This window comes from Prinia subflava, chromosome 4 (genome assembly GCF_021018805.1).
Source record: "Prinia subflava isolate CZ2003 ecotype Zambia chromosome 4, Cam_Psub_1.2, whole genome shotgun sequence".
In the NCBI taxonomy this organism is placed as follows: Eukaryota; Metazoa; Chordata; class Aves; order Passeriformes; family Cisticolidae; genus Prinia; species Prinia subflava.
In genome coordinates this window covers 34540363-34567017 of record NC_086250.1, presented here as the reverse complement: position 1 = coordinate 34567017, position 26655 = coordinate 34540363, and the positions used below count along the sequence as shown (strand labels likewise).

Here is a 26655-nt window from a genome sequence, read left to right as displayed (position 1 = left end):
AGTGACTTAAATTCCATGCTTTACGACGCATATTAGACAAGAAAAAATGGAGACAGAAGACAAATTTGATGGGGTTCCCTGAGTGCACTAAATCTAAAGATGTGAAAAAGGCATATTGTGTGTGTGGCTCTACGCAGATATTTACTATATGTAATATGCTAGGTAGAAAAGTTATGCAATATTAACATTTTAAATAATATAGTAAATGTAGTTTTTAACATTGAATCTAAGTAAGAATTGTGTGTAAGGTATTGTCCTTAGCTCAAGAGCAAAGAGAAGATAACCCAGAGGTTTCTACACAGAGAGAACAATTACAACAAGCCAGACTAAAAACCCCTCTTGGATGTTTCAGAGGGAAAGATGCATATCTCCTTGAAACCACCCTGACCAATCCAGACCATGCATATCTCCTTGAATCCACAAAGCTACCTGGTTAAGCCAGACTCCAGGACGCCAGGGGTTTTGCAAAAGGCTCTTAGCAAACGGGCTTTTCTTAGATAAAGTATACATAATCATTAAAGTTTGTCCTCAAAAATAGAGAGGCTTCTCTCTAACGGGGCCCTTCTTTCTCGCAGCTTTTGTCTGAGAGGAGAGGAGACGGTAGACCTGGGCTACCTTTCTTTGCTCTTATTGCCTCATTATTTGTCCTGTCTCTGAAAACCTTTTAAACTTTTATTATTGTATTAATTTTTTTTGTAACCAATTTTTATTCTTTATTAAATTTTCATAAATTTCAAAAAGCGAGTTATTGGCATTTATCACAAAAGAGAACTTCGAGTTGATCTTCAATATAACCACCACTGAGTATTTCAGTGTATCCACTTAAATTAAGTGTATCCACTTAAATTGCCTGGATATGTGTCAGTGTACAGTGCTAGAAAGTACTAGGAGCGAATACAGGGTTTAATTCTTCATCTTCTCCAGTTTATCAGAGTTCAAAATTATAAAAGCTACCGAGTTTGTACTGTTGCATTTCAAGGAGGTTCAAAGAGCGACTATAAGGCTTTTCGGGCCTTTCTGTTGTCTTTACAGCAGAAGCCTGCCTAGGTTCTGCTTTGTGACTGCGACCCCACCAAGTGCACGGTGGAGGCAGCAGTGGGAGCAGCCCCTGGCAGGCTGCACAGGCTCCCACCGCTCCCATCATTGCCGATCCCTGCCCGCAGCAGTGGGGGCAGCCCCTGGCAGGCTGCACAGGCTCCCATCGCTCCCATCATTGCCGATCCCTGCCCGCAGCAGTGGGGGCAGCCCCTGGCAGGCTGCACAGGCTCTCATCGCTGCCGATCCCTGCCCGCAGCAGTGGGAGCAGCCCCTGGCAGGCTGCACAGGCTCCCACCGCTCCCATCGCTGCCGATCCCTGCCCGCAGCAGTGGGGGCAGCCCCTGGCAGGCTGCACAGGCTCCCACCGCTCCCATCGCTGCCGATCCCTGCCCGCAGCCGCGGCCGAGCTCGGGCCGGGCTCTGCCCGAGGCGGGGCCGAGGAGCGGGGCCCCGCGCTGCCGCAAAGCGCGCCAGGCGGGCCGGAGGCGGCCGTGCTCCCTGTCGCGCTGCCGGAAGTGATGGCGTTGCGCTTTGCGGCGCGGCGCCCCTGATCCGAGGCCGGGAAGCCCCGTGCGGCCTTTCCGCGGAGCCGCCGCCGAGGACAGGTGAGAGCCGGGGCGCTCCGGCCGCGCCGCCCGCGCCCCCGCCCGCCCGCGCCCCTGCCCGCGCTCACGCCACTCTCTCTCTCTTGCAGAACCAGCCATGCCGGCCAAGGGCCCCCTGCAGAGCGTCCAGGTCTTCGGACGTAAGGTGAGGTGCGGGGTTGGCGGCCTGCACCATCTGCTCCTCGCTCCCGGGCTGGGCCGCGCCTTTGGGCCCTTCGCGCTCGGGGTGTCTCGGCCGCAGCTCCTCGGCGGGGCCGTGCGGCGGGGCTTGGCCGCGGGAGGGCCGGCGGGGCGAGTCCCGCCGGGCAGCCCACGTGCCCCGGAGCGTGCCGTGTCCCTGGAGCGCTGCGGAGCCTCGGGAAGGGTCTGCACCCCTCGGGAGTGGGTCTGGGCGTTCTCTCACCGGAGTCTTCGGGAGTGGCCGCCGCTGTCGCCCCAGTCCGCGGCGGCCTGGCTCACCATTGCCGGTGTCCGAGGGCCACGTTGTGAGGTGGTGGGGGGAAGGTAAAGTTCGCCCTGTTGGACGGAGTGCAGCGTCTCGAATAATTCACCAATCTCTTGTGAGAAAATGAACCACAAACCTAAGGTGTAGAACGGAGGGGTCTTTCCTTCGTACGCGACTAAATCTTGTAACTATAAATCAAGTACTGAAACTTTTATTAAGATTCTGTTTTAATACTCTTGGTTATACCTGGAGGTGCAGGGAGATATACTGTTTCGTTTAGTGCATAGTGTTAGTCTGGGCTGTAAGACTTGAGACTGCTCGATTGTTAAAATGAAATTGAAGTACCTGCTGCTTGTGTAAAAATTAAACGCTGTGTTAATTCACATTTGGATTTTTAGAAAACTGCAACCGCTGTTGCCCACTGCAAGAGAGGAAATGGCCTCATTAAAGTCAATGGAAGACCTCTGGAAATGATTGAGCCCAGAACTCTGCAGTATAAAGTGAGCATCCACCCAGCCTCTGCCCTGCTTACCCTCTATACATGTCATTGCTTCACACTGGAGACAAGTGGCTTGTCCTACTGAAAGTACCAAGTTTTTGGTTGTTAACCTAAAATACAGATGCTGTTTTAAAAATTCAGTGAATTGCGCTTCTGTAAGGGGGGGTTTGTTTAACAGGTTTCGGTTAATGTGAAGTGTTTTCTACACTTCCTATCCACTTTCTAAACTGAAATGGGTAACTTAAAGCCCTCATTTTAAAAAGGCTGCTTAGAACTATGTACAATAGCTGCTGAACAATGCTGACCAAATCTGAAACAGTCCAGTTAACTATAAAGTACAATGGATAGTGAAGAAAACTACATATAAATTACTTTGGGTCTTCAGTTTTAATGAACTTATTTTTGTATGTAGTTATGGCATTCTAGTTAAACTGTTGTCTTGTTCTTAATTCCCATGTGCTTGTGCTTTGCTGTTAAGATATTTGAAACTTAAATAACCCAAAGACTTCAGTAAATGTGTCTTATGACAGCACCAGCAGGTGTTGAAGGGCTCTGTAGGAGATGTACTTGATCTGAGTGTGTGCTTTTAAAATCGAGGCTCCGTTTTCCAGAAGATTCAGTAACATCACATTTGATAAAGCTGCTCCAAGCTCTGATCCTCATTACAAATGAATTTTCTTTGTGTTTCCTTTCCCAGCTGCTTGAGCCTGTCCTCCTGCTGGGGAAGGAACGGTTTGCTGGTGTTGACATCAGAGTCCGTGTGAAGGGTGGTGGCCACGTAGCACAAATCTATGGTGAGGGTTTGGTGGGATTTCTGGTGTGGGCTAGAATGGGTAACGCCACTGTGGTGAGGTGGCACTGGCTGGATGCCTGGTGCCCACCAAGCTGCTCTGTCATTCTTCTAATCTTGATGGGGAAGAGAGAAGATGGAAAAACGTTGGTGGGTCAAGATGAAGGAAGATAAATAAAACAAAGGCTATGTACTGATGCAAAGGAAAACTAAAGGTTTCCATCAGCAGGCAATGTTCAGCCACTTCCTGTGAAGTGGGGTCTCAATGCCTATAGCAGTTGCTCTTCCTTTGCTTTTACTGCTGAGCAGACATCCTCTGGGATGGAATATCCCCTCTGGTCAGTTTGGATATCAGCTGTTCTGGCTGTGTTTCCTCCAAGATCTTGCCCACTCCCAGCCTAATGCTGATGGAGATACGTTGTAGGCACAGCCTTGATGCTGTCCAAGCACTGCTCAGCTGTAGCCAGAACACAAACCAGATAAGGGCTGTCACGGGAGAATCACCTCAGCCAGACCCAATACAGCCATGTATTTAAGAGGCTTAAGTTTGGAATAGTGACTTGCCAAACTGTTCTGTTCCCACTGTGCAAATGCAGTTTTTCGTAAGGGCATGTTGATTACATTTTGTGTGCAAAGCTGTAACAGAATAAGCTGAGTGAAGCAAAATGAAGTTCTGATGAAATGCATGGGAACTACCTTTACATTGTGCAGTGACAGGATAGTTCAAATGCAGCTAAGCACAAGGATTTTAGGAGGGGTTTGGCATTAGAAATTGTATCCTTAATTGTGTATTTCCGTGTTGATCAGAAGCATCTTTCCGGTATGAGCAAAGCTAGGCAGTTTTCCCTTTGCAGTGAAGACTGGGGCTGTATTTGCATTAGCTGTTGATAAGAGTTCATCTTTACAATAGATAGATTTATGCTGCTCTTAATTTGAATGTAGTTAGTGAAGTGGAGCTGAGGCTGCATAAAAAGCAGAGGCAAATTTTAGGCCCAAACTTACTACCGTTTGTTTTTGAGAACATTCATATTTTCATCAAAATCCTGATGTTAATATTTTGACAGATAAAGTTTAACAACATCCTGACAGTTACTCCATTCTCTGGTTTATGTTCTGATTACTGTTACTGAGCTAGTTTTTTTGTATTGCTATGTTCTAGCACTCAGACCATCCTGTTGTCCCTTTTGCCTCCTTCGTCTTTCAACACACAGTTTTCTTTGTTGAAAGCGTAGACATTTCAGAGAACTGTGTTACTAAAGAGTTAGAAAGTTGACTGTAGATAGAAGATGAACCTACATTAATATTTGGGAGAGAAAGTGATCAGACAGCCCTTGTGCAATTTCTTGGCAGGCTGGCAGCTGTGTTCTTAAGATTTGCCAAAGTAAAGGTCATGTGGAGTATGTGGGAAGGGGATATTAAGGAGGGAAAGGACAATTTGGCAGTGAACAAAATAGCACATTTCTCAGATAACTGGCATTTTGTGTTTAAATTTTAAACAGATTTGCAATCCTTACTGATGCTTTCTCTTTTTTAAACAGCTATCCGTCAAGCTATTTCCAAAGCTTTGGTGGCTTACTATCAAAAATGTGAGTAACTTTGATTGTTTTATTAGCTTTAAGTAGAAATGTATGGCTTTTGGTTGTTTTATTGCAAAAAGCATTAATATGGATTTGTTCCGTGTGAAACTGCTTAAACTAAAGGTTTTTGTTTTCAAACAGATGTTGATGAAGCTTCCAAGAAAGAGATCAAGGATATTCTAATCCAGTATGATAGGACTCTGCTTGTTGCAGATCCTCGCCGTTGTGAATCCAAGAAGTTTGGAGGACCTGGTGCTCGTGCGCGCTACCAGAAGTCTTACCGTTAAAATTGGGCTCTAGTCTCATGGCAGTCAATAAACAGAAAGAATTTGATAATTTTCATGTTTCTAAATTGCCTTTTCTTGGTGGGCAAATAGATTTTTTTCACAGTGTGTTGAGATTGATACACAAAGGGATTTGTATTACAGTAGAACCAGAGGGTTGATGGCAGCTCTTTTTTTATCCTTTCATAGTAGTTCTGGATAGGTAAGATTTTAGGAGTAAAGAAAAGCTTCTGTTGAGGAATGTGTGGCTATCCAAACACAAAGAGGGCTCACATCCTGGATTTTGCAGGCACATGCAGCAACACAGTGGTTCATGGACGATACCAGTCTTTACCTTCCTGGTAGTTAATGTCATCAAAACCAAAGTAATTAAGGGGGCAGGGAATGGGGGGGTGTGTTGAACTCTTGCATTACCAGATAGTGCAGGGACACAGTCTTGGACTAGTACATCTAAATGTAGGAAACTTAAAACACTTAAAATACACTATTTTGTAAAAATAAATTCAAGGATTTTGTGTTTTAAGATTAGGTGTGAGTGATTAATCTTTCAACCGCGTGTTCACACAGTGCAAGCCCAGAGGAGTAACTGCTTATTTTATGAGCTAGGCGAGGCAATTTGAAAGCCTTGGAGGAAGAAAGTGTGAAAGAAGTGAGTTGAAAAGTAATTTTCAAAAAATTTGCTACAAGATGTGCATATTAAATGTAGGAGAAGATTCAGTTTTTATCCATTTACCCAGGGACAAAAAGTAAATTCTGAGTAAATGGGATGGGCCAACGAGAGTCTCACAAAGACTCATGCTGTCCTTTGGAAGAAGAGAAGTCATGGAGTGAGGCTGTGGATACAAGCTGACCAACCGGTGTGATTATAGCCCTGAGCTGTTTCCTGTGTTTGTAAACCAGTTTGGAGTGGAACTGGTAGAAACACGAGACAGATGCTGAGAGCCCAGCTACTGCAGTATTGCTCTCCAGACCTGGCATTTTAATGTCTGCGTGCTTGCATGGCAGTACTGGAATAGGTAGGGGCACCTGGGTGCTTGAGATTTTTGTTGGGCTTTCTCTTAGTGTGTTGTGCTCATTGACTTAATAGGAGGTTTTTTTAGTGTATTCACTCAACACAAAGTTAAACAGGCTTCCGTTGTGTGTTTGGGAATTGGAAAGAATAGTAAAATCCACCCTTTCGCTCTAGTTTAATGAAACAGGTGCTGACAGCTTTTTATTAATGTTTAGCATTTGTCATGAAGTCTTTGCTTCTTCAGTAGAAGAGTATTAAAGGTATACTCACAGTTACTCAAGAGTTGAATGTGTATCAAATAGATTTCCTTCTAAAAAAAGAATTCTGCATTCATCTCCCCATTTTAGCTGTTGGTTTCTGCCACGAAATAACTGCATTCCAAGATCTGAATAGAAGTGCAATGCTCGTGTTCAAACCTCTCATGCTCCTGTTGAAGCGAAGGGGACTGTTGCATGTTCTATCACCAATTTACATACCAGGATTATTTGGTTTTCATGAAGCAAATGGGATACTCCATCCCAGACGCCTGTCTTTGGCAAAATGCATGGTCTGCTTTCCTCAGTCCCCCTTTTCCTGCACTGAGCTCTTGGGCTGCTGAAAACTGCCATCCTCAGCCTCCTGGCTTGGTTTTCCAAGGAAAAGATGCTATGCAGAGCTAACTTTTGAGTTTGATTGCTTGAATTCCTATGAGTTTTGTGAAAATGCGTGTCTTGATGTTAATTAACTTCAGCTGGGGGAAAATAAAGTCTCTAGTTGTTTGGCTGCGTGACTGAAAAGCAATGGCTCACTCACTGCTTAGGAAATGCTTCCTGGCCTGCCAGTTGGCACATACTGTATCCCATGCTGTGGCTTGTCCAAAACTGGTTCTTGTCTGGCTGTTAGATCTGTGGGATGGAGAGGAAAAGAGACGATGCAAACTTGTGGTGGTGTGAAACAATGAGGCGGGGGAGATGGAATACCTGATGCCGGTAACCTTAGGGGTGGATTTCACAGTTCTGAGGAAGCCTGATGGATCTGTTTTTCTGCTCACAGAACAGCTTGTGACAGTTGGGGATTATTGTTTTGCTGTTCTTTTGTGGAAAGGCTGAAAATAAAACCTGCATTGCTACTAATTCAGAGATGATATCTGCATGTAATTTTTTCACCCAGAAGACTCCTAACATAATAAAAATGCTTTTTGAACTGAACTCTGATCCTATAAAAATGCCCCATTAATCCTGCAGAGTGATGTCATTGCCATTTGCTTGCCTTCTAAATGAGAAATATTTTTAGAATTGGGCTGCTGTCTGCCTGAATGGCTGAAAATTTTTATCCTGAGAGGTTGCTTGCTGATCACCCACTAGAGGGCTTAACTTCATTGGGAAACTGTAATGACTGTAAAGTTCAAAGGCGTTTGTAAAAATGTCTCCTTTCCTCATGTCCTGATTCTGCAAGGATGGTAATAGAGCACTTACCGTTGAGCATCCACTCTGGCCAGAGAAACAGTAAGAGTTTGATCTTCAGACCACTAGGAAGGTTCTTGAGCAGCTGGCAAGATGGTTCTCAGAAAAGAGGAAATGCCCCTAATGTCTTATCGTCCAGCTCTTTCATTAGTTTCACCAATGCTAATCCTCAGGAAGACCATCTGTGCACAGCAAAATGTGGCCTCACTTGAATTCTTCATTGAAAATGCCACGTTTTGTTAACAGTGACATTGGACCCACTTTCAAACCAGGGTAAGCTTGTGCCCATGGCACAGAAGGCAGTTATTTCCTTAGCCATTGTTTATAATCCTGACGAACATTGTGACCTGTGTGTAAGTTTGTCCTCTCAAACATTATGTTGGAAAAATTGGAGAAAATTTATTTTGACTTCAATGTACAAATATATTAGCACTGAAATGTTTAAATTTTATTTTTGAAGAAAAAATTGTAACTTAAAGATGTAACACTGGCATTTTTAAAGTGTGAATAAGTGTGTTCTGTCTTGTGCTTGTTTTCTTATAAAAGCAATTATTTTCTAGTGCATTTTTTTCTGTTCAAGTTTTTCAGAAGTGCCAGTTGGGACTATTCTAATACTTGTGTAGATAATATGTGTTTTTGTCTTGATATAATTTGCTTTGATTTTTTTATCTCTTTCTTAATATGGTTTTCTGAGTTACAGTTCAGAGGAACTGTGCTTGGCTGAATAATACTTTTTCCTTAGCTGACATCCTTAATGTGCTTGGGACTTTGCTGTTTCCTACCTTGCCTTGGGCTGAGATGTCTAAACGTCATGAAGCCTATTGCTTTAACTCTTACAAAATTCCTTTGCAGCTAATAAGACTTGGCCTATTTTTAAATATTAGAAGTTTAACAACTGTGAAATAATAAATTTACCAATTTTGCTATAGAAAAATTATTTAAAAAAAACCCCAAACCAAACAAAACTCACACAAAAGCTATTTCTGGATAGCTTTTTTTTTTTCCTGTTAAACCAAAAGAGTTCATTTCTCTTAATGTTACATTTATTTGGTTGTGAAACTGCATATGAAGTATGATGAGAAATACAGTCTTGAAAAAGGGAGAAATCCCAGATCAGATTTCTCAAAGGAGTTTGAGTTTTCAACAGTTTTCTAAACCAGACTTAGCTTGACAGTAAGATAACAGAGAGAGAGGTGATGGAACTTGGAAGATGTAACGCATGGTTTCATCTCATCTTGAGAGTAGGTTTATGAGATGGTAAAAGTCTGTTTTCTGTAAGTTCTCACATAAGAGTTAAGAGTCTGTGAGTGACTATCAGTGTGTCCTGGTGGCCTAGGAATTCACTTCTTTTGCTTCCATTTGTGGTGTGGAAGAGTTTTGGATCACATACTGCAGGTGCAACTGAGCTGAGAGATGCAGTCCAGCTGCAGACAAACAGCTAATCCATGGAAACAGCCCATAGCTAGTCAGAAGTAAAAGCAAAGCAAAAAACTCTTGAAATGCAACTACAGGAATGTTAGATTCTCAGATCCAACAGTAATAAAAATGGTTCTTAAATACTCCACACAGAGTGTAGCGTTACGCATCAGTTTGCCGTAAGTTCCCTTGTGCCACCAGTGATCCCAAACCTTCACCAGTGCTGTTGGCTGCTGCATGGACACAGGGTTTTGTCCTTGTCCATGCTTGGAGAGGCTGAGTTTTCATTTGCTTTCTCTTGTCCATCTGGGGAGCAGGAAAGAGAAAGGGCTAGAAAAAGGGGTGGGAGAACTTTCTACCCAAGAGAGGCCATAAACTTCTAAATTTTATTTGGGTCCATTCACACCTGTAGCATGCTCAGAGGGTCTCACAAAGCACCTCCTAAGAAGAATGGAGGGTAGGCAAAAGATAGGCTTTGTAAAATAATATGAGCAGCACCAATTTTGAGTAGCATTATAGGTGTCTTTAAAGCTGTGCTTTTTAATGATTCTGTTTACATTATGGTAAAGCAGGTAAGAGACTTATTTTAAAACATGATAATTTTTAATTTTGGTAAAATTATGTTTTTATATTTTAAAGAAAATTACAAATAAACCCCTTTTATTTGTTGACTTTTTTGTTGGACCTGTTCCCTTCTTTCTCCTTTTTCTTCATAGCATTAAGTTTTCATAGCATGGTTTATTAAAACCAAAATACAATTATCCTCTGAGAAGCTTTCTTTTGTGCTATAAGCAAATTAGACCCAGAAAGGTATCCAGAATATTCTTTAAAAGCTGGATGTATTATTTAATAGAAGTTCATCTCTCTCCTTTCAGGACGGAGAAAAGGCATTAATATGTTAATATGTAAAACCATGTAGTTATAATTTATACAGTGGTATTATTTCACGGTCTTGCAAAAATATTTTGCTGTACTAAGGAGCAGAGAATAGCCCTCAGCTCAAGCCTCAATGCACACAAAGGTGTGTGACGACAGAAGGATCTCTCAAACCACCATGACATGGCAACATTTCTGTCATTGTCTGCTGTGTTATAAAGGGCCAATTCAGTTCAACAGGGGAGTAATACTCGCAGGTCTGGTGCAAGTGTAACTAATACAGCCTGTGCTGAGGAGCTACCATGCATTGCTAATGAGAGACATGAGCCAGGAGGTTGTACGCAACACTCGCAAAGCTCCTGAGGCTGTATGGAGCTACCAAGCTTGATGTCCCCTGCTCTTTTCCTCTTTTGCATTGCGTTATTTTAAGTAATGAGTCTAATTATCTAACCTCTAAAGGATTTAAACACGCTGTAGAAATACCTAGTTGTAAGATGCCATATAATCAAAGCCATTAATTTGGATAAATTCCCTTTTTCTAACTTACACTGAAATGAACATTGTAGGAAAGCTCAGTCTAATGACACCATGGAGTATATTCGTGCTTCATTCACTGCTGTCCACTTTGCAAGGTAAGAATTTTATTCCATTTTTTGGTAATAATTCTAATATTTACAAACATTTTTTCTAAATATTTTTATATTACAGCTAGTTCTTTTACAATCATTGTATTTTTTGACCTTGCTGGAATTTGTAAATGGAATTTAAGCAAGTATATATCATCATTCTCTCTCACAATTGTAGAAATTAAAATATAATTTTTAAGAGTAGTGTTTTATGTCTGAATTTGTTAGAAAACAATTATTAATGAACAAAAATCTAACTTTCTTGCCTTTCTTGCTATTATTGTCAGATGAGTAGCATTTCATGATTTTTCAATGAGGTAAGATTTTGTTTGAACAGACTGCACCTGCAGTTTGTTTAAACATTTTCAGAGTGCTAGGGTAAATAATTGCTCTTCTAGTTATATAAATGATTTTCTATGTAATGCAACTGGATCTTATAGTTTCCTTGCTCCAATTATAAAGATTTTTAATGTAATAGATAAAGTTCTTTTGTAGATTTGTTTGATTTTGTTTATTTACTGGCTTGTTTTAAGCATGGACTCATTTAAAATTGTTTACAATTGAGTTTTACAAGCAACAAGTCAGAAAAGTATTCTAACCCTGGAGGTTTGATTCTAAAAAGCTCTGAATACCTGTTCTATTTTGCCTGTTTATTTGTTCTATTTTTTTGTTCTGAAGCTTTCAAGAACTATGAAGTCTTTTCACTTCTTCATGGTAGCATGTGCCTAAACTACAACTAAGAAAACCTGCAGGTGAAGACTGTGAGAGAATCAATTCTTAGAAAGGAGTGCATGTAGTGCTACATTCCTTGGATACTTAGTTTGTACGAAGGTGCCCTGGAAAACTCAGGATTGTTAAACCCTGAAATTCAATAATGTTTTATGAAGTCGACATTGATTGCCAAGGGCAGAGTGATGATATAGAAAAAAATGTTTGACTTCATGATTTTTTAATCTACAGGATCTTATTGCAAGCTTTCTCTTTTGAGAAGAACGTTGAGGTAAGTTTTTATTCCTTATTTGTCAAGTCCTACAAACAGAACAAGAACAAGCAAGTGCAATGCAGTGCAAGTTAGAAAGTAAAATATAGCTTTGAATTCAATGTGTAAAATGTCATCTACATGTAGGTTGGATGTAGAACACACTTTCAGAATGTTTACAAGTCTTTTCCAAGTATTTATGCAATAGGCATGGGTCCTCTGCTTGAAAAATGGAAGTCCTTATGAAAAATGATACTTCTATGGTCTCGAGAAAGCTTAGAGAAATAATGGAATGAAAACAGCATGAGATCATGATTTCATGACTGGAAAAATACATTAAATGAGTATCCATCTACAGTTTTAACTGCATTATAAAATCCTAGTTGCTATTTGAAGCACAGAGAAGTAAGTGCTATACAGCCTTAAAATAAACATTTTCAATACAAATTTTCACATAGAAGCTGAAATCCAAACAAAACCCAAACTAGGCAATGTTCCTGATCCCATTGAATTAAATGGGATCTATGCCATCGATTTCAATGGAAGCATCAAGTTCGATGTAGCTTTGTGTGTCTTATGACTTCTAATACATTTAGCAGACACACAAGCATGTCAAATAATATGCCATATTGGAGTGTTGATAGAACTGTGTTTTATAGTTTGATGTCCTTGTTTCTAAACTTAATCACAAATTAAAGTCAGCTCCAGCACGAGAGTCATCTCTTGATATCAAAAGTACCATCAGAATACATTCAAGCAACACTCTGGGGAACTTGTAGCCACTGACATGCAGCATGAAGTAAATACGAAGCTGGTTTACAATTTTGTATCCTGTTGTGTAAGTCTGTTTTGCCTATTTATGTCTCCCCAAAGCTCCAGGTACCTCCCTGTCCAAGCAGAGATTGGAGTGCCGCCCAACTCTGTAAAATGAGACGCTGTCAAAAAAAAAAAAAAATCACCTTTTTAAATGTTAACCCAAGAAAGACCTCTTTGATAAAGTGATGGTAATCAGAGAGAAACACTTCTCTCTGGGGACTTGCTTATTCAGGTTGCTCCAGGGACCTTTGATAATACAAGATCCTTTTTGTTTTCTTCCAGAAATGAGTCTAGTGCAACTCGACAGAAAAGAGATCTTGTAACAGCTGAGGTAGGTTATACCTCCAAAAGCAGGAGGGTGGGGAAACCCTCCTCCCTTTTCTGCTCTGGGCCTTTGCCATCCTTACAAATGACCCTTTGTGGGGAGATGGGCTGCGGTAACAGGAGGACAGCGAGGAGGAGCAGCTACTCCGCACCTGCTCACCCCGCCTGAGCGGTGGCCTAATGCCTTTGTTCTCCCTCAGCAAAGCACCCAGTGGGCGACCTACCCTGCCGAGCCGAGTGACACACACCATGGGAAATAAACCCGGGGCACCTCTGTCTTTTGTGGGGGTGAACAGAACCTGGAAAGCTGTTTGTGTTTGTGAGAAGCACAATGGCGGCGCCACTGGCAGGGCTTCCTCCCGGACGTGGTGCCCTGGCGGCTCCGGCCCAGCCCTGGTTCTCATCACCCCACGCTGCCTCAGTGCTGCATCCCAGCAATGTTGTGCTGAAATTCAATCCCAAATGGAGGAATCTTGTTCCTCCACTTGTACACACTTGGGCTATGGAGCCCATCCAAGGGTTATAACCCCTTTGAAGGGCGTAGGCAGGAAGCCAGAGGCGGTCCCGCCTCAGGGGGTTTCAGGGAGCCTGCAGCTGAACCAGGGGTGATTTTCTCCAAGACCCTTTGAGATCTGTGTGCTGCTGCCGAGTCAGAAGGCAGCTGATGTGAAACACTGCTCTGAGATAATCAAGCCTGTGAGAGAAGCAGGACTGGAGGTGTTTTTGGAGGGGCTTCAGCAGGGAAGTGCTGTTGCACTAAGGACGCTCTGCGAAATGACGCGAAGGCCAAAAGCAGCTTTTCTGAGGCAGGTGGCTTAGAGTCGCTATCAGGAAAAATGGAAATGGGTCTTGTGGTGCAGGGAGGGAAGGGACCCTCTGCAGCTAGCAATGGACCATGGGCACCAGGAATAATTTTGGTGCAGGGGGCCTTCCAGGTGGTGATTCAATGAAATCTATTTCAGTTTGTTTTGAAACAGATTGTACTACTTGGAAGCATCCCACAACACATTTGCATTTGAAAAAGGGAAGTTTCTATGTCACTGTAAGAGCCATTGGCAAGACTAACCCTAAAATGTTCCTTGCACAGTGTTTTTAACTTTGAGATCCATCAGTTCAAACTCGAGATGTGGAGAATGAGTGGAGTCAGGAGGGAAGAAAGAAATTAGCTTACAAGCAAAGACTAAAATAATTTCCTCACTTAGTTGTGCAGCTGAGGGCTGGCACTTAAGTCTGTGGGGGACTGCAAAAAGCTAACTGTTTTTTCATAGAACATCAGATAAGAAATAAATAAAAAACAGAGGGAGGAAGAGCTATTAAGCAAAAAGGACCAGGTTTATAAAGGAAGGGATTTGAATTGACCATGAATAAATGTAAGTGGGAAATATTTAAGTATTCAGCACTTCATCCTGGTAAACTTTCCAGTCAGACTAGTGGGGGTGAAAGCTCCAGAGTACTTTCAGTATGGAATGGGATCAGTTCTTGGAAGGGAAAATATGATGTGACAAGCTGCAGTATCAGAGTTCTGGGCTAGATGCAGGGCTTCCTCATAGTGTGAGGCTCCCTGTTCCTAAACAGGAAGCAGTTCAGGCAGATCTGCTTTCTCTTTTGTCTGGGATGAACCAAAATGCAATTCTGAAGGATGTCAAGGAGAACACAAAATCCATCGCAGGTAGACTGGCCATAGTGGGATGTTCGGGGTGCAGAACAAAGCATGAGTGAGGGGAGGGGAAGCAGTAGGAGGGAGCTTTTCAACTATGGGTATTTGATTGAAATGAAAAGACAGATTGCACTCTCTCCCCTTCCTTTTCCTTCCAAATGTAAATGCAAAACTTCCCGTATGGAACTTTGGTTATTCACTGGGACTAGAGGGCATGGCTGAGAAGCCAGTAGTGAGTTCACATAACAGCTGTACCTTTTCCCAATCTCCTCAAAAGCCACTGTGCTTCTCCTTCCCAGGCTGCCAATCCTCCCAGCAGCACCCATGACTGTGCCATGCACTTGCTGAGGTGCAAATTACTCTTTTGTATTAAAAATCCCAACCCAGTGTTTGAGTGCAAGGCCTTAGGCTTTTATCAATTACTTGGTAAACTACAAACACCCTGATTTTGTTTTTATCTTTCTCTGACAGGTTCAGGCTTCCTCTCGGTTGCACCATCATGGGGCCCTGATTCGGAGTCCACCAGGAGGTCAGTGCTGTGGTCCTCACCTGCAGGAGGAGAGAGCCCTGAAAATGCTGCCTTCCTCCCCTGTATTACGATGGGCTGTGGAAGCTGTCTTCTTTGTGTCCCTACAAAACTCTGTCCTGTCTCATTTTCTCATTTTATCCATGTTAAATATAGAAAAAAAACCTGTTAAAATTGTACCTTCAAAAAAAGGCCCTACAACCAGACCTGGACAGCTAATGAAGCCAATCTTTTGAGAAATTTTTTTTTAAGTTTAGTTCTATTACGATTTATCATTTCTGCCACTTTTTTGTGTCCTTGTCAAAGGATGTCAGAGAGGCTTATAACTGGTTGTGCAAAGGGAAAGGAGTACTCAGGCAATGAGCATGAAGCTGCTACTGTAGGGATTTAAGCATTGGACAAAAATGTAAAGCAGGCCTTCAGTTGGAATTTTGGTATCCTTCTTGGAAAATGCCTGGGCAGGTACCTTCTTTTACATTTTCCTATGTAAATGAATATTGCAATTTTACAACTCAAAATTCTAAAAACAGCAAGATTTCCTTATTAGTGCTGTTACAGGAACAATAGTTTTTGCTTTGCTGGTATTTTCAGAGGATCTATGTATATTTGGAAAGCGGTTCTTAAATGGAAAAAATTCAAAGCTAAGCATGGAAAGGAATTTTCACAATGATGGATGATATTCCTAACCACTGGTAGCTTCTGTGTACCTTTACTGTAAAGGTCCCATTTTTTTCCCATTTAATGTCACTAGCAGCTTTGCAGTGCCTCATGGAGAGTGGAAGGGGCTGTTTATTTCATTTACTTCCTGCCTTTTGCAATGCTTCTTAAATCTCTGTTATCCACATTGGAAGCTTTTGTATATATGTAGAGTTTTAATCCTGCTTCAAGAAGGCAAGCAACTATCTGCAAAAACCAGTAGAGTTTTGCTTTGAGACTAGCTTTCTTCTCCACTTTTGGGGAATGATGATTTAGAGCCACCTCAGTGGATGATTAGTAGATCACAAGGGGCTCTTAGCTTTCAAACAGACTATAAAACCTTTTAACGTAACTGCTTTTGGAAAAAATTACTAATTATAACATAAACCAAGCCATTCCCATGGAATCTAAAGTCTCTGACTCCAGTCACCACTGAAGCAGAAATAACCTTTCAGCTGACTTTTTTTAGCATTTGGGGAAGGTTGTTTAGGACTGTTTTTGACTCTCTAAAATATATATTCTGGCCTGTTCATAAGCTGAATGTAGCCTTTGCAGTAACGCTGAGGAGGGAGAAGCTGAATATATGCATAAATTATGCTGAATTTAGTGAATTAGAAGGATTTGTGTCCTGTATATTTTGAGATCGGCAGGACTGGATTTGATTTCTTTACATGGGAACTTGACCTTTTGTTTGCTTGGAGGAGGTTGACCTTTTGCTCCTTTGTTAGTTTATAAATCTCAAACCAAACGAGAACCTTACTTCTCTTTCAACGAAGGAACACAAAGTATAAAATGAAGCCTATGGTAAAAAATGGAGATAGTTGTTGATTAATTTTCTCAGCTAGTATAGTGGCTCATGATTTAACAATAAAAAGATCTAACTGGGATCTCTCAGCCTGTTTGCAAAATACTGTATCTACTAAAAGGTTGGAATGCTTGCTTACAGGTTCATGTCCTCAGGAGTGCCTTAATGGAGCAACCTGCACAGAGGCAGGTGACTGTGACTGTCAGTTATTTCAGGCTCAAGGAAGCAGGTGCCAAATTGGTAAGTTCTTTGGGCCAAAGTAATTTAGTGTCAGCTTTCAGGGAGATTTAGGATACAGATTTTGAAAAAAAATTACTATTACCAGCATATTTGTGATTATTCTGTAGCAGGACTCTCATTGGGCCAGTAGCTAGGAGGATTAAAATTATATGCATTAGGGACATATAGAAAGCAACATCAGAAATGCCTACATTTTAGTGCTTGGGCTGTAATGATATATAGACACCATAACAGAATGGTACCAAAAACCCACTACATTTCTTTTAACAAGCAGTGGCTTATTGCAAATCAAATTACCCACTATTTAAATATACTAATTTCTGGAATCTACTGTATGTAGGGATCAACAAGAATTATCTTCCAGGATCTAAATCCCTTGCCTCTACTTGTAATTAAAATGTCTCCACTGATGCAAATAAAAAACTTAATGATGATTGCACATGGCTAAATCTGCAGACTTAAGATTAAAAAAAGAGTTCTGACTTTATTTAAAGTCAAAGACATAAATTTATTTTTTATACTTGTTAATTTTTGATGACCATGCTTCTTGTAAACTCAGTGTGTTCTCTCTAGTACCTAACACCGGTAAGGACCGAGATGGGATTTGCAAATCATGGGGACAGTATAACTTTGAAACGTTTGATGGCATCTACTATTACTTCCCAGGAAATTGCTCCTATATATTTGCAAAAGACTGCAGTACTATGGAACCCCAGTACACTGTTTGGGTAAGTATGTAAACATACACTAGAAATGAGTATGTAAGTAAATATAAAAGTAAATAAGTAAATAAAATAAGTAGAGAGACAATAAATGTACCAAACTGGGCATTAGTTATGCAAATATAAAACTGTGGAATTGTGGAAAACTTTTGGAAAAGCCTAAATCTATGTGCAGTAACTCAAAATACTGATGAAATTATAATCAAAAGAATCGGTATAGTATTTCTTTCTCTTCCAATCCTTAATGGGATTTCTGCTCTCTCCCTTCTGGAAGCAAAAATGGGTCTTAAACTAGACCCCAGAAATGTCAATAAACTTCAGCCTTCAGGAAGGTTGTTAAAAAATATTGAGTTGCTGAGTAAAGTGCAAACAGCTATCACTTGCCTAATAGTGAGGAACACAAATGTGCTAGCTCTTGGCACGCTATGGGGATCTGCCACCCCAACCAATGGGATTTGCTCCCCATCTTGTCCCCTCTAGGGATTTGCATTCTAATTTTGGAACCTCTGTGTCATGCAGAGAAGATTAACAGCTCAAAAGCTTTTATCTTGACCTATGCATGGAAGGCACTCTTTTTAGTAATTTCTTCAGATTGCTGAGTATCCATGGTTAATGACTGTGGGTCAGGGAGAGTTCAGACCTATACCCTCTTTGAAGACATATGGTCTATTTGTCAGGCTAGTGGTTACAGTGGGGAGAGAATACTAGATCATTATATTACCTTATTCACAGTTGTTGGGATTTGGTGCTCATTGGCCAGGGAAGAAGGACAAGATGGGTCCTTCTTGTGGTCGTAGGCATGGGGCAGATCTAGATGCTGATTTCTGCTCTGAGGACTGTTTTTCACAAATAAACAGATGACCTCTTCTTCCCTCAGATAACAACACTTAGTGAAGAGAAATCTGCCATTTAAAACTGCCATTTCTACCTATTCAGGTTACAGAGACACTGTTACCCCTGCCTTTCACAATTTCATTTTAGTTATTTGGTTTCTATATGAAGCTGTGACCTCTTAAAGGTTTTCAGAAAGTGCTGTAGCAAAGTCCAAGAGTACATTAAAATCTGGAATCAATATGCCAGTGGATTCCAGTGGCTCTGGAAAGAGAGAAGGTTCTATTCAATTGCTGTAACAAATGTCATGTTTTACTAAAAACTGAAAATGTTTACTCAGCAAAGTCATAAGTAATGTGAGACTGTAGACAGACTGGGCAATGGAGAGACAAAAACGTTGCCAAATCCTAGCATTATGGTCTTTCTGGCTTTAATAATCCACCCCTCAAGAGGAGAAGAACACATAAGAATTATTTTGATTTTCCTTTATTGTGTTTCTGTCTTGGGACAGGTTTAGACAGAAGCCATCTGCCAGGACTAATAACTTTTATGTAGTCTTTAATTATTATTATCTTTATACATGTAAAAACTCCTAATGCTTTCCCCGGTCTAGTTTATTTCACGCAAAGAAACAGTAACTGGTTTTTACTTCCAGATTTAGTGTCAATCAAGGAAGATTAATTCAAGTATTCATGAGCACTCTATGTGTTTACTCACAGATATTTTCTTCAAAACAGTTACATTTACAGCCTCCATCACTGTGTTGGTAAAATGTTCCCAATTACAAGTTTATTTAGCTTCACATCACTGTCAAGTAAACTTATAATGAAATTCCCATCCTTCTCAGAGAATGATGACAGACACTAACATAAGACATATTTGAGCTATCTAAACTCTGTCTATATTTTAATCTGGGTAATGATACGCATCTGAGATTCAAAACCCATTCCCCTCTCTCTTCAGTGGTGTTTAAAATGAGCTCATAGGCTTTTGAAGCACTGTGGGACATCCTACAGGTTTGAGTGGGTCATTCCCACTGAGGTTAATGAAGACTGTGTAAGTTTTGCTCAAGCACAAACCCACAGTTTTCAAGTCCTAAAAGTACTGTAGTCAAGCAAGATAAGTCAATACGTGAATAAACCAATCCCCTGGCTCATTATGTTGTGTATGTATAGTGGAGAGAAGCACACTTCACAAAAGTCTACCCTTCTTCATTAACAGGGCTGGAAAGTCAGTGCAAAATGGATTTTAACAGATCCATGTGACTTAGATGCCTGACGTAATCTGTGGGAGTACTTCAAAATCTCAATAAATCCTGAGTGGTTCAGGAGGGCATGCTGTAGTTCAGCTAGTACCAGCCTCAGCTGGCACTGAGGTTCTGTATTGCTTTGTAATCCTGTTTTATAGATCAGATTTCTAGAAACAGAGAAATAGGGGTGTCTCTTCAGTGCATGTAACAATCTCCTACTTTGGCCTCTATAAGCAAGCTCACTACAGTGTCTTTGAAGTTTGTCTGTGTAAAATACCTGACTCCCTCATCCAGTATTTAGACCCCTGGCGTGTGATGCTATTGCACTATTAAACAGTCTCTGTATTTCTCAGTAATATTGTGTAGCGTGGACTTCGAGTTTTGCATGTCTTTGTGACTCTGTAATAGTCTAGGTGCTTATTTGTAAAGCTCTTTGAGTACCAAGAGCATAAAAATGTTAAATATCATACATGAATTTAATAAAAATGGTGCAAAATTATTGAGGACAAGCATTTATTCTTATTGTGTGCCTATTTTTTCCCTCAAAGGTTCATAACAGTCCTCACTGTTATGGTTCCGTATATACTTGTCATAGGTCCATCAGCTTATTTTTTTCAAACCAAGAAGAAATAATGATTTCAGGACATGAAGTAAGAAGAAATGGAGTGAGGTAAGTGTTCTAATGGTGAGTTTTAATATTTTATTGCAAAAAGATAATGTGGAGTTTGGGAAACTGATGCTTCATACACAATCCAGATAAATTAATTTGATCTGTACCTTTATTGATTCCTTGCTGTTCTGCATTGGGGCTGATAATGCTCTAGTGTGAGCAGCTGTAACAGTACTGGTGTAATATCTGAGTGAGGATAGAATGCACTCCCTGCATTTACTGTGTTCAGGTTCTCAGCTGTAACCTAACAATTCTTCATTCCTTCTTTTTACAAACTCTGTGTCAGGCAGTCCCAGCTAATCTCTGCTGCATCCTGATAGCGTTTTGAGCAAGCAATCATTATTTATTCTTGGTAGCTATAGCTAATGTAAGACATAATCTTCATCTAGATGAGTCTGAATTGGTTAAAACACAGATCTTTAGCCTCTTTGGGGCAAAACCTCCACAGAATATCTGTGAGGTACATTAAACCTCCAAATTTACCTTTCTTTTTGTAAGTAAAAAGATGCAGCCAAGACTCTCAGATATATATTTTACTGGTTGATAAAGTACAGAAATTTTAAGAAAGTTGTTCAGGTGCTTTATCCATGCCCTTTGTAATGCCTTTAGTATCTGAGAATGGTAGCTGCAGTGATACTGTCCAACCCAACAGAAGCAACTTTGGCAGACTAGGATTCGATCTGTGTTTATTACTGTCCAGTGGTCTTTCACCAAAGGAGGAAGAGTTACAACTTTTTTGTCGGTGGTGTTTTCTGTACTGCAAGTTCCTCCATTTGCAGATGTCTAACCCAGCGATGACCCAGTGCCCAGAAGGGCTGCTGCTGGTCACAGCACCATATAGCTCCTTGCCCAATGGAGCACGCTCATGAACTCAAGTATTCCTCAATGCGGTGTGCCAAGCTTTGAAAGTAAAGATGCGTTATTCTTTCAAGCCTATAATTGGTACAGCTGAGAGGTGTATGCAACAGAAAGCACTCGGTTTTGGTGGTTGATATAGAGAAGCCAACATAAGATGGTAAAACATGATGGAGAATTGAATGGAGTGACTGTGTACACCCAAGAAAAAGTGTTTGTTTAGTTGGAAAGTGATGTTTTACGTGGTATTTTTCTAGCATGAATCTAATCTCATCTGAGATCTTTGATACAGACTATATTTTTCCAGATTAATATTGCCTCAGACAGTTGGAAATGCTTTCATTGAGAGACTGGCTGATTATATTCTGGTGAAGACTACCTTTGGTTTTTCTCTTGCTTGGGATGGAAACTCTGGTATTTATATTAAAATAACAGAAGATCATAAGGGAAAACCTTGTGGCCTTTGTGGAAATTTTAATGGCAATAAATATGATGACCTGATACTTCAAAATAGTAAGTAAATAGCTTACCCTTACTTTGTGAGAACAGTTTCCATGTTCACTTTAAATACAATGCTGTATAAATATAATGCTGTAAAAAGGCAGTCTTGTTTCAGTTATTTCAATAAAATAGTATATCTGCTCTACTTTTACTTCTCTTCGTCATTAAAGATGCAAAGGGAAAAGGTCCTAGTTCAAGAAAGTTTAAGCCTCTTGTTCAGCAAAGAACTTGGGGTATGTTTATCCTAGCTGATGAAAATGCGTTCAAATGATAAATACATAAACAAATGTTTACAGTTTTCTCTGTGTTTAAAGATGGAGGGGAGAGCACCATCTCAAGTCATTTTTTTATAGCAGCACCATAAAAATCCTAGTTGAAATAAATAAATTTCCAAGCTCTTTTCTGGGGGTTCCCCTGTTGGTATGATGGACTATGGGCCTCTGACTACCCTCTAGGATGAGGAGCTGCTTTGTACTGTGACTGAGCCAGAGATGAGTTTTTAAATTTATATTCTGTAGCCTGGGTAGGGAATACTCCAGGAGGACTTTTGTCCTACTTGCAACTAATGTGAGGAAAAAAACCAACCCAAAACCCAGTAACTTTTTCCCCTGTTTTTTATGGTTGGTAAAGGAGCTTTAAAACTTCCTTAGGGAAAGAATGCTTACTGTACCTATCTTTACAGGCTATTTCAAAATCTGCCTGAGTATAAATTTTTTGTACCTTTTCTGCCATGAGAGCAGTAAGTCTTGTACAGTAACTTCTGCACACCAGAGTACAGTATGTTTAATAACCACTTTAGTCTGCTGATGTGTAATAATAGAGAAAAATAATGTGTGGAGGAAATAATGAATTCATGTGATCTCTAAAATTCAGTAATTTCAGTATCTTTAGACGTATTATCTGTTATAAAAGATTTCCAGCTCACACCTGTCTTCATTTTCAGAGCTAAATTTTTTCAATGTGATCATTTCATCTAGCATTTTTCTTTATGAGAAATGATAGCTTTATTGCAGTGTACAAGTGAGAGGCAAATGAATCAGTTGTATAAATGGTGCCTTGACTCTGCAAATACAAAGCGTGAAGTTCTGAGATCTTCACAAGAATGCATTGCTAACTCAGATCCCTTCCAAGCTGCAACATTTTTCTAAGAATTTCTAAATCTTATCAATCATTTGATATAATGCTTTCTCTCTCCCAGCTAAACTACTTCCCTGAGTAGTATAAAGAGATGTAGCTCTTACATCTATCCTGAGTCTTCCAGAGTCTAAATGCTGATTATTTGTAATGCTTAAATAAATAAGCTGCTGAGAGGCATATTAACATTCCATTTCAAAGTACAGTTTAAAAGCAAATTAATTTTCTGTTTCCTTATCTTCACCTTTAATGCCATCTTTGTATTGCTTTAATATGCAAGACTATATCTGTGTATAGGACTGTTTCAATGACAATGATTTTATTTTGTGGTATTTTTTAAACAATTAGAAGTTTTTTTCAAGCCATGTCAAAATGTGATAAAGTATTTCTAATGTTTTTGTAGAAGCAGAGTTATATCAACAGGTTCACCTCTGGATCAAACCCCAGTCTTTTATGTTTGGGAAGGGTTTTCTGCATAAAGAACAACTCTGTCAGAGAGGAAGAAATATTTTAAGTCTCTCTTACTCTTAAGTAAAACAGACTGATGGTTAGGATCTTACAGTAATTTATTTGTGGACATCCAAGTATATATATCTCATTAGTGTGCTTTGTGGCTTTCCACATTGCTGTGTCCAATTTTATATCTCGTGTGCTAGAAGTTAGATTAAGTTTTCTATAGTACAGCTCTGTGAAAAACCCCAACCCTCTAGCTGATTTAGTTTCAATATCTTGTTCCTAGCCCTGTGTAGATATGGGTAACTGTAGCATGGACAATTACTGTCAGGTTCTTCATAGAGGAGGCAATATACTCTTTTTAACCTAACTAAGAACGTAGAGAAAATGCAGTATTTAGTTCTTGCTGCAAGTCTATGGGAATTTTGTGTCTGTTTTTTTACTTCCAACCTTCTTGTATGTTTGTGTATCTAGGCCTGTTGCCATGACTTCCAGTTGTGCATCTAGTTCATTAATTCTCCCTTGCTCATGCTGTGAGGAGAGCTGGGCATCTCATGAGTGTGTGTTGTAGGGCTTTTCTGCAATAAGAGAAAAGGAGGGAGATAATAGCACTAACTGACCGTTGTGAAATATGATGAAAGACTTAAAATACTTGAAAGAAATGTAGTTTTGCTTAAGTATTCAATGCCTTACACTTGTCAATATTTGTATATTTGTTATGAAATTATCAGTGGTTGCACTTAAAAAAACCCAGGCCAACACTTTGTCACATATTTTTTTAATATTTTTTATTTAAATGTAGTTTAAAATACTACCTGAAATTAAAAAAAGAATGGTATTACTTTTCTTTATGACTTGTACTCTGAAATCGTCTGTAATTGAGGTAATGAACACATTGAAAAAATGACTAAAATTTACAAAGCAGTCTTATGTGTTTGTGTTGACAATTTTTTTAGTGTTGTTCTCCCAATGTTTTGTAGGGGAATATACAGAAGACATTGCTGAATTTGCAAATAGCTGGGCTGTGCAAGCCTCAGATGATATAACTTGTGTCCCTACTGCCTCAGATTTTTCCAGTCCTTGCTCAGCCAATGCAGAATCCACTGAGGTAAATTAATTATATTGTATGTATATACATAGATACATGCACATGTATACATATATTTTCTTAATCTTCACTGCCTACTGATGGTACAAGAATCTAACAATATACACAATGCTGAAAAAGCCTTAAATGCATTGAGGCTTTGAGAAAGATTCAGATTAGGGCTGTTGCTAGGGAGTGCCTGAAGTTCTTCACACGTTTAGCTTAAAAGTACAAAGGCTTAGATTAGATGTGCCAAGTGGCACCAGTCTGTTGGCAGAGCTCTTCATTACTGCATTAAACTTGTGTTCAGTTTCCAGTTCTGGCATCTTGCACCTCATTATTTTAGCGATTGTGAAATACTGCAGAAATAGTTGCAGGTCAGCTACTGTGTTGACATAAAATGCTTTTCTTTGTCATTTTACCCTTTTTCATCCCAGGTGGTTTAGGACTAGCATGTAGTCAAGCAAGCCTAGGTACAGAGGACAAATTTGAGGAAGAATAATGAAAGAGATATAGTAGTAAATTGAGGCAGCACAATGCTCAAATTTTAATGGGATAGAAAGGACCTTAGACTAGGGAAACAAAGCTAAAGAGAATGATGCCTGTTCAGAATGTATTGGCTAACTTCCATTTACTGATTCTCCTGAATGCACAGGACATATTCTTCAAGTGCCAAATATTCCTACAGTTTCCTTTTCTCAGCTGTCATGAAAGTATAGATCCGTATTCTTATATTTCAAGCTGTATGAATGATCTTTGCAGGTAAGTACTGGAATTCTTGTGTATTTAATCTTGACACATGAAATGAATGCTGAGTCTTTTGTGTGGGACCAGAATGAAAGAACATTGAGGGAAGTTGGGAAGAACCAAGTTCAAAGTGAAAGAGACAAGGTTTCTCAGGGGGTGATTTGTGTGGGAACAAAAGGCACAGAACCAGCCTGACAAGGGATATTTTGATTGCTAAGGGCTTACATAGATTCAAGGAAACATTAGACAAATAAGTGGAAGGTAAATTCATGGAGAATCACTCATGACAAAAGATGAGTTGCTAATCACAAAAACCCATGAAACTTGTATCTGGAGGCCCTGAAACAGAACTATATAGAAATGATACTAGGAAAAAATCTCAACAGTACTGGAGGAGCTGGGCCATTTTTCAGACACAGCTGGGCTGTTTTTTTACAAATAACGACTATCATTCAAATTAGTAGAATTTTTACAAAATGGTGCCATTTACTTAAATTCAGAGCTGTCAAAAGAAATTCAACTCATTTGCTTTGGTGGCAGTCACACCCCTTCAGCTGCTGGCATTGTAGTCAAACTGTTTTCTTCCCTTAGCTTTCCAGACTCCTGATTAGTTCTTGTCATTGAAGTTAAATTTCTACTCCAGTAATTGGGGAGATAATTGGGCAATGTACTACTTTCTTTTTAGTAAGGTTTTTAAATGACACAGTAATTGCCACAAATAGGAGGATTTTTTCCAGAGTATATTATTCTGAGTATCACCAGTTTAATCAAAAAACCACAGAAAGAATGACAAGACTAAACACAAGGATCACTCAGTATAATCCATTACAACTTGTTAGTTCAATTTTTGATGAATTTACCATAGAGTCAAACAGAAGAATTTGTGTTTGTAGGCAAACATTAATGTTGCTCAGAAAAGAGATGAGTTTCCTCTGTGATGGTCTCTGTGTAACTCAGGAATTCCACTTTTGAAGAATAATGAAAACCATTTTTTTCAAATAGGATATTGAATCAGTGCTGTGGTGTTAAGGAGGAGGGTTGGATTTTTTGTGAACAATCTGATACGCACTGATGTGAGTTTTGTGAATGTTAAAAAAATTTGAAGTTCCTGTGTTTCAGAACTTCATTAATTTAGGCTTATTTTGTTTCTAAAAGAGACCTCTCTTCTTGTGGCTTACTGTCAGTTTATGAGGGTTTTTTGTGTGGCCATAGTATAGACCAACTATTCTTTCTATTAAGACCCATTTAATTGGATTAGATAAGGAGAGGTGGAGAGACTCTGATCACTGTAACAAAGAGTATAGTGGCGTTTGATTTGATAATAGATGTGCTGAAAGCAGAATACAAACACAATATAACATATTCTTAAGACGATTAATTTTGGAAGCATGATCCTGTGTGCTGAGAGGCAAACTCAGTTGATCTGTCATAGACATGCTTATAATAGAAATGATACTTTATGACTAGTTTATTTTGGCATCAAAACTTCCACAGTAAATGTTGTGAGTTGTTTGACTTTCACAGTAACCAAAGTTTGGTGGTGTTTCACTGTATGTGACTTATATCTGAATAAACTTGGAACTTGCCTAAACATTAATGAATGAATTTTTACTTGATTCTGGTAAAAATGCACTGTACAGCTTCTTCCGTATGGACTAAGGCAGAAATCTTGTCTTTGCCCAAGGCTGTGCTCTAAATCCCTGAGCCTGTCCACAGTATTCAGTGGATAGTACTTCTGGCTCTGAGAACTCCA

General features: G+C 39.9%; 2 protein-coding genes across 2 annotated transcripts in view; both read left to right on the top strand.

The window, feature by feature from the left end:
* Positions 1-1543: 1543 nt before the first annotated feature.
* On the top strand, positions 1544-5294 carry RPS16 (ribosomal protein S16). The gene is made up of 6 exons (XM_063396414.1): positions 1544-1643; positions 1733-1788; positions 2487-2588; positions 3285-3381; positions 4916-4963; positions 5096-5294. Exons 2-6 carry the CDS (start codon positions 1741-1743, stop codon positions 5239-5241), a joined length of 441 nt encoding a protein of 146 aa, XP_063252484.1. The 5' UTR covers positions 1544-1643; positions 1733-1740; the 3' UTR covers positions 5242-5294.
* A 5068-nt stretch (positions 5295-10362) lies between these two features.
* OTOGL (otogelin like) overlaps positions 10363-26655 on the top strand; it is a 98222-nt gene continuing 81929 nt past the window's right edge. The window contains exons 1-10 of the mRNA XM_063394994.1: positions 10363-10616; positions 11571-11610; positions 12688-12892; positions 14858-14915; positions 16555-16653; positions 17227-17381; positions 20004-20125; positions 21288-21493; positions 24049-24176; positions 24811-24917. Coding sequence (XP_063251064.1) covers positions 10538-10616; positions 11571-11610; positions 12688-12892; positions 14858-14915; positions 16555-16653; positions 17227-17381; positions 20004-20125; positions 21288-21493; positions 24049-24176; positions 24811-24917 — 1199 coding nt within the window. The 5' untranslated portion in view covers positions 10363-10537. The remainder of the gene's footprint in view (positions 10617-11570; positions 11611-12687; positions 12893-14857; positions 14916-16554; positions 16654-17226; positions 17382-20003; positions 20126-21287; positions 21494-24048; positions 24177-24810; positions 24918-26655) is intronic.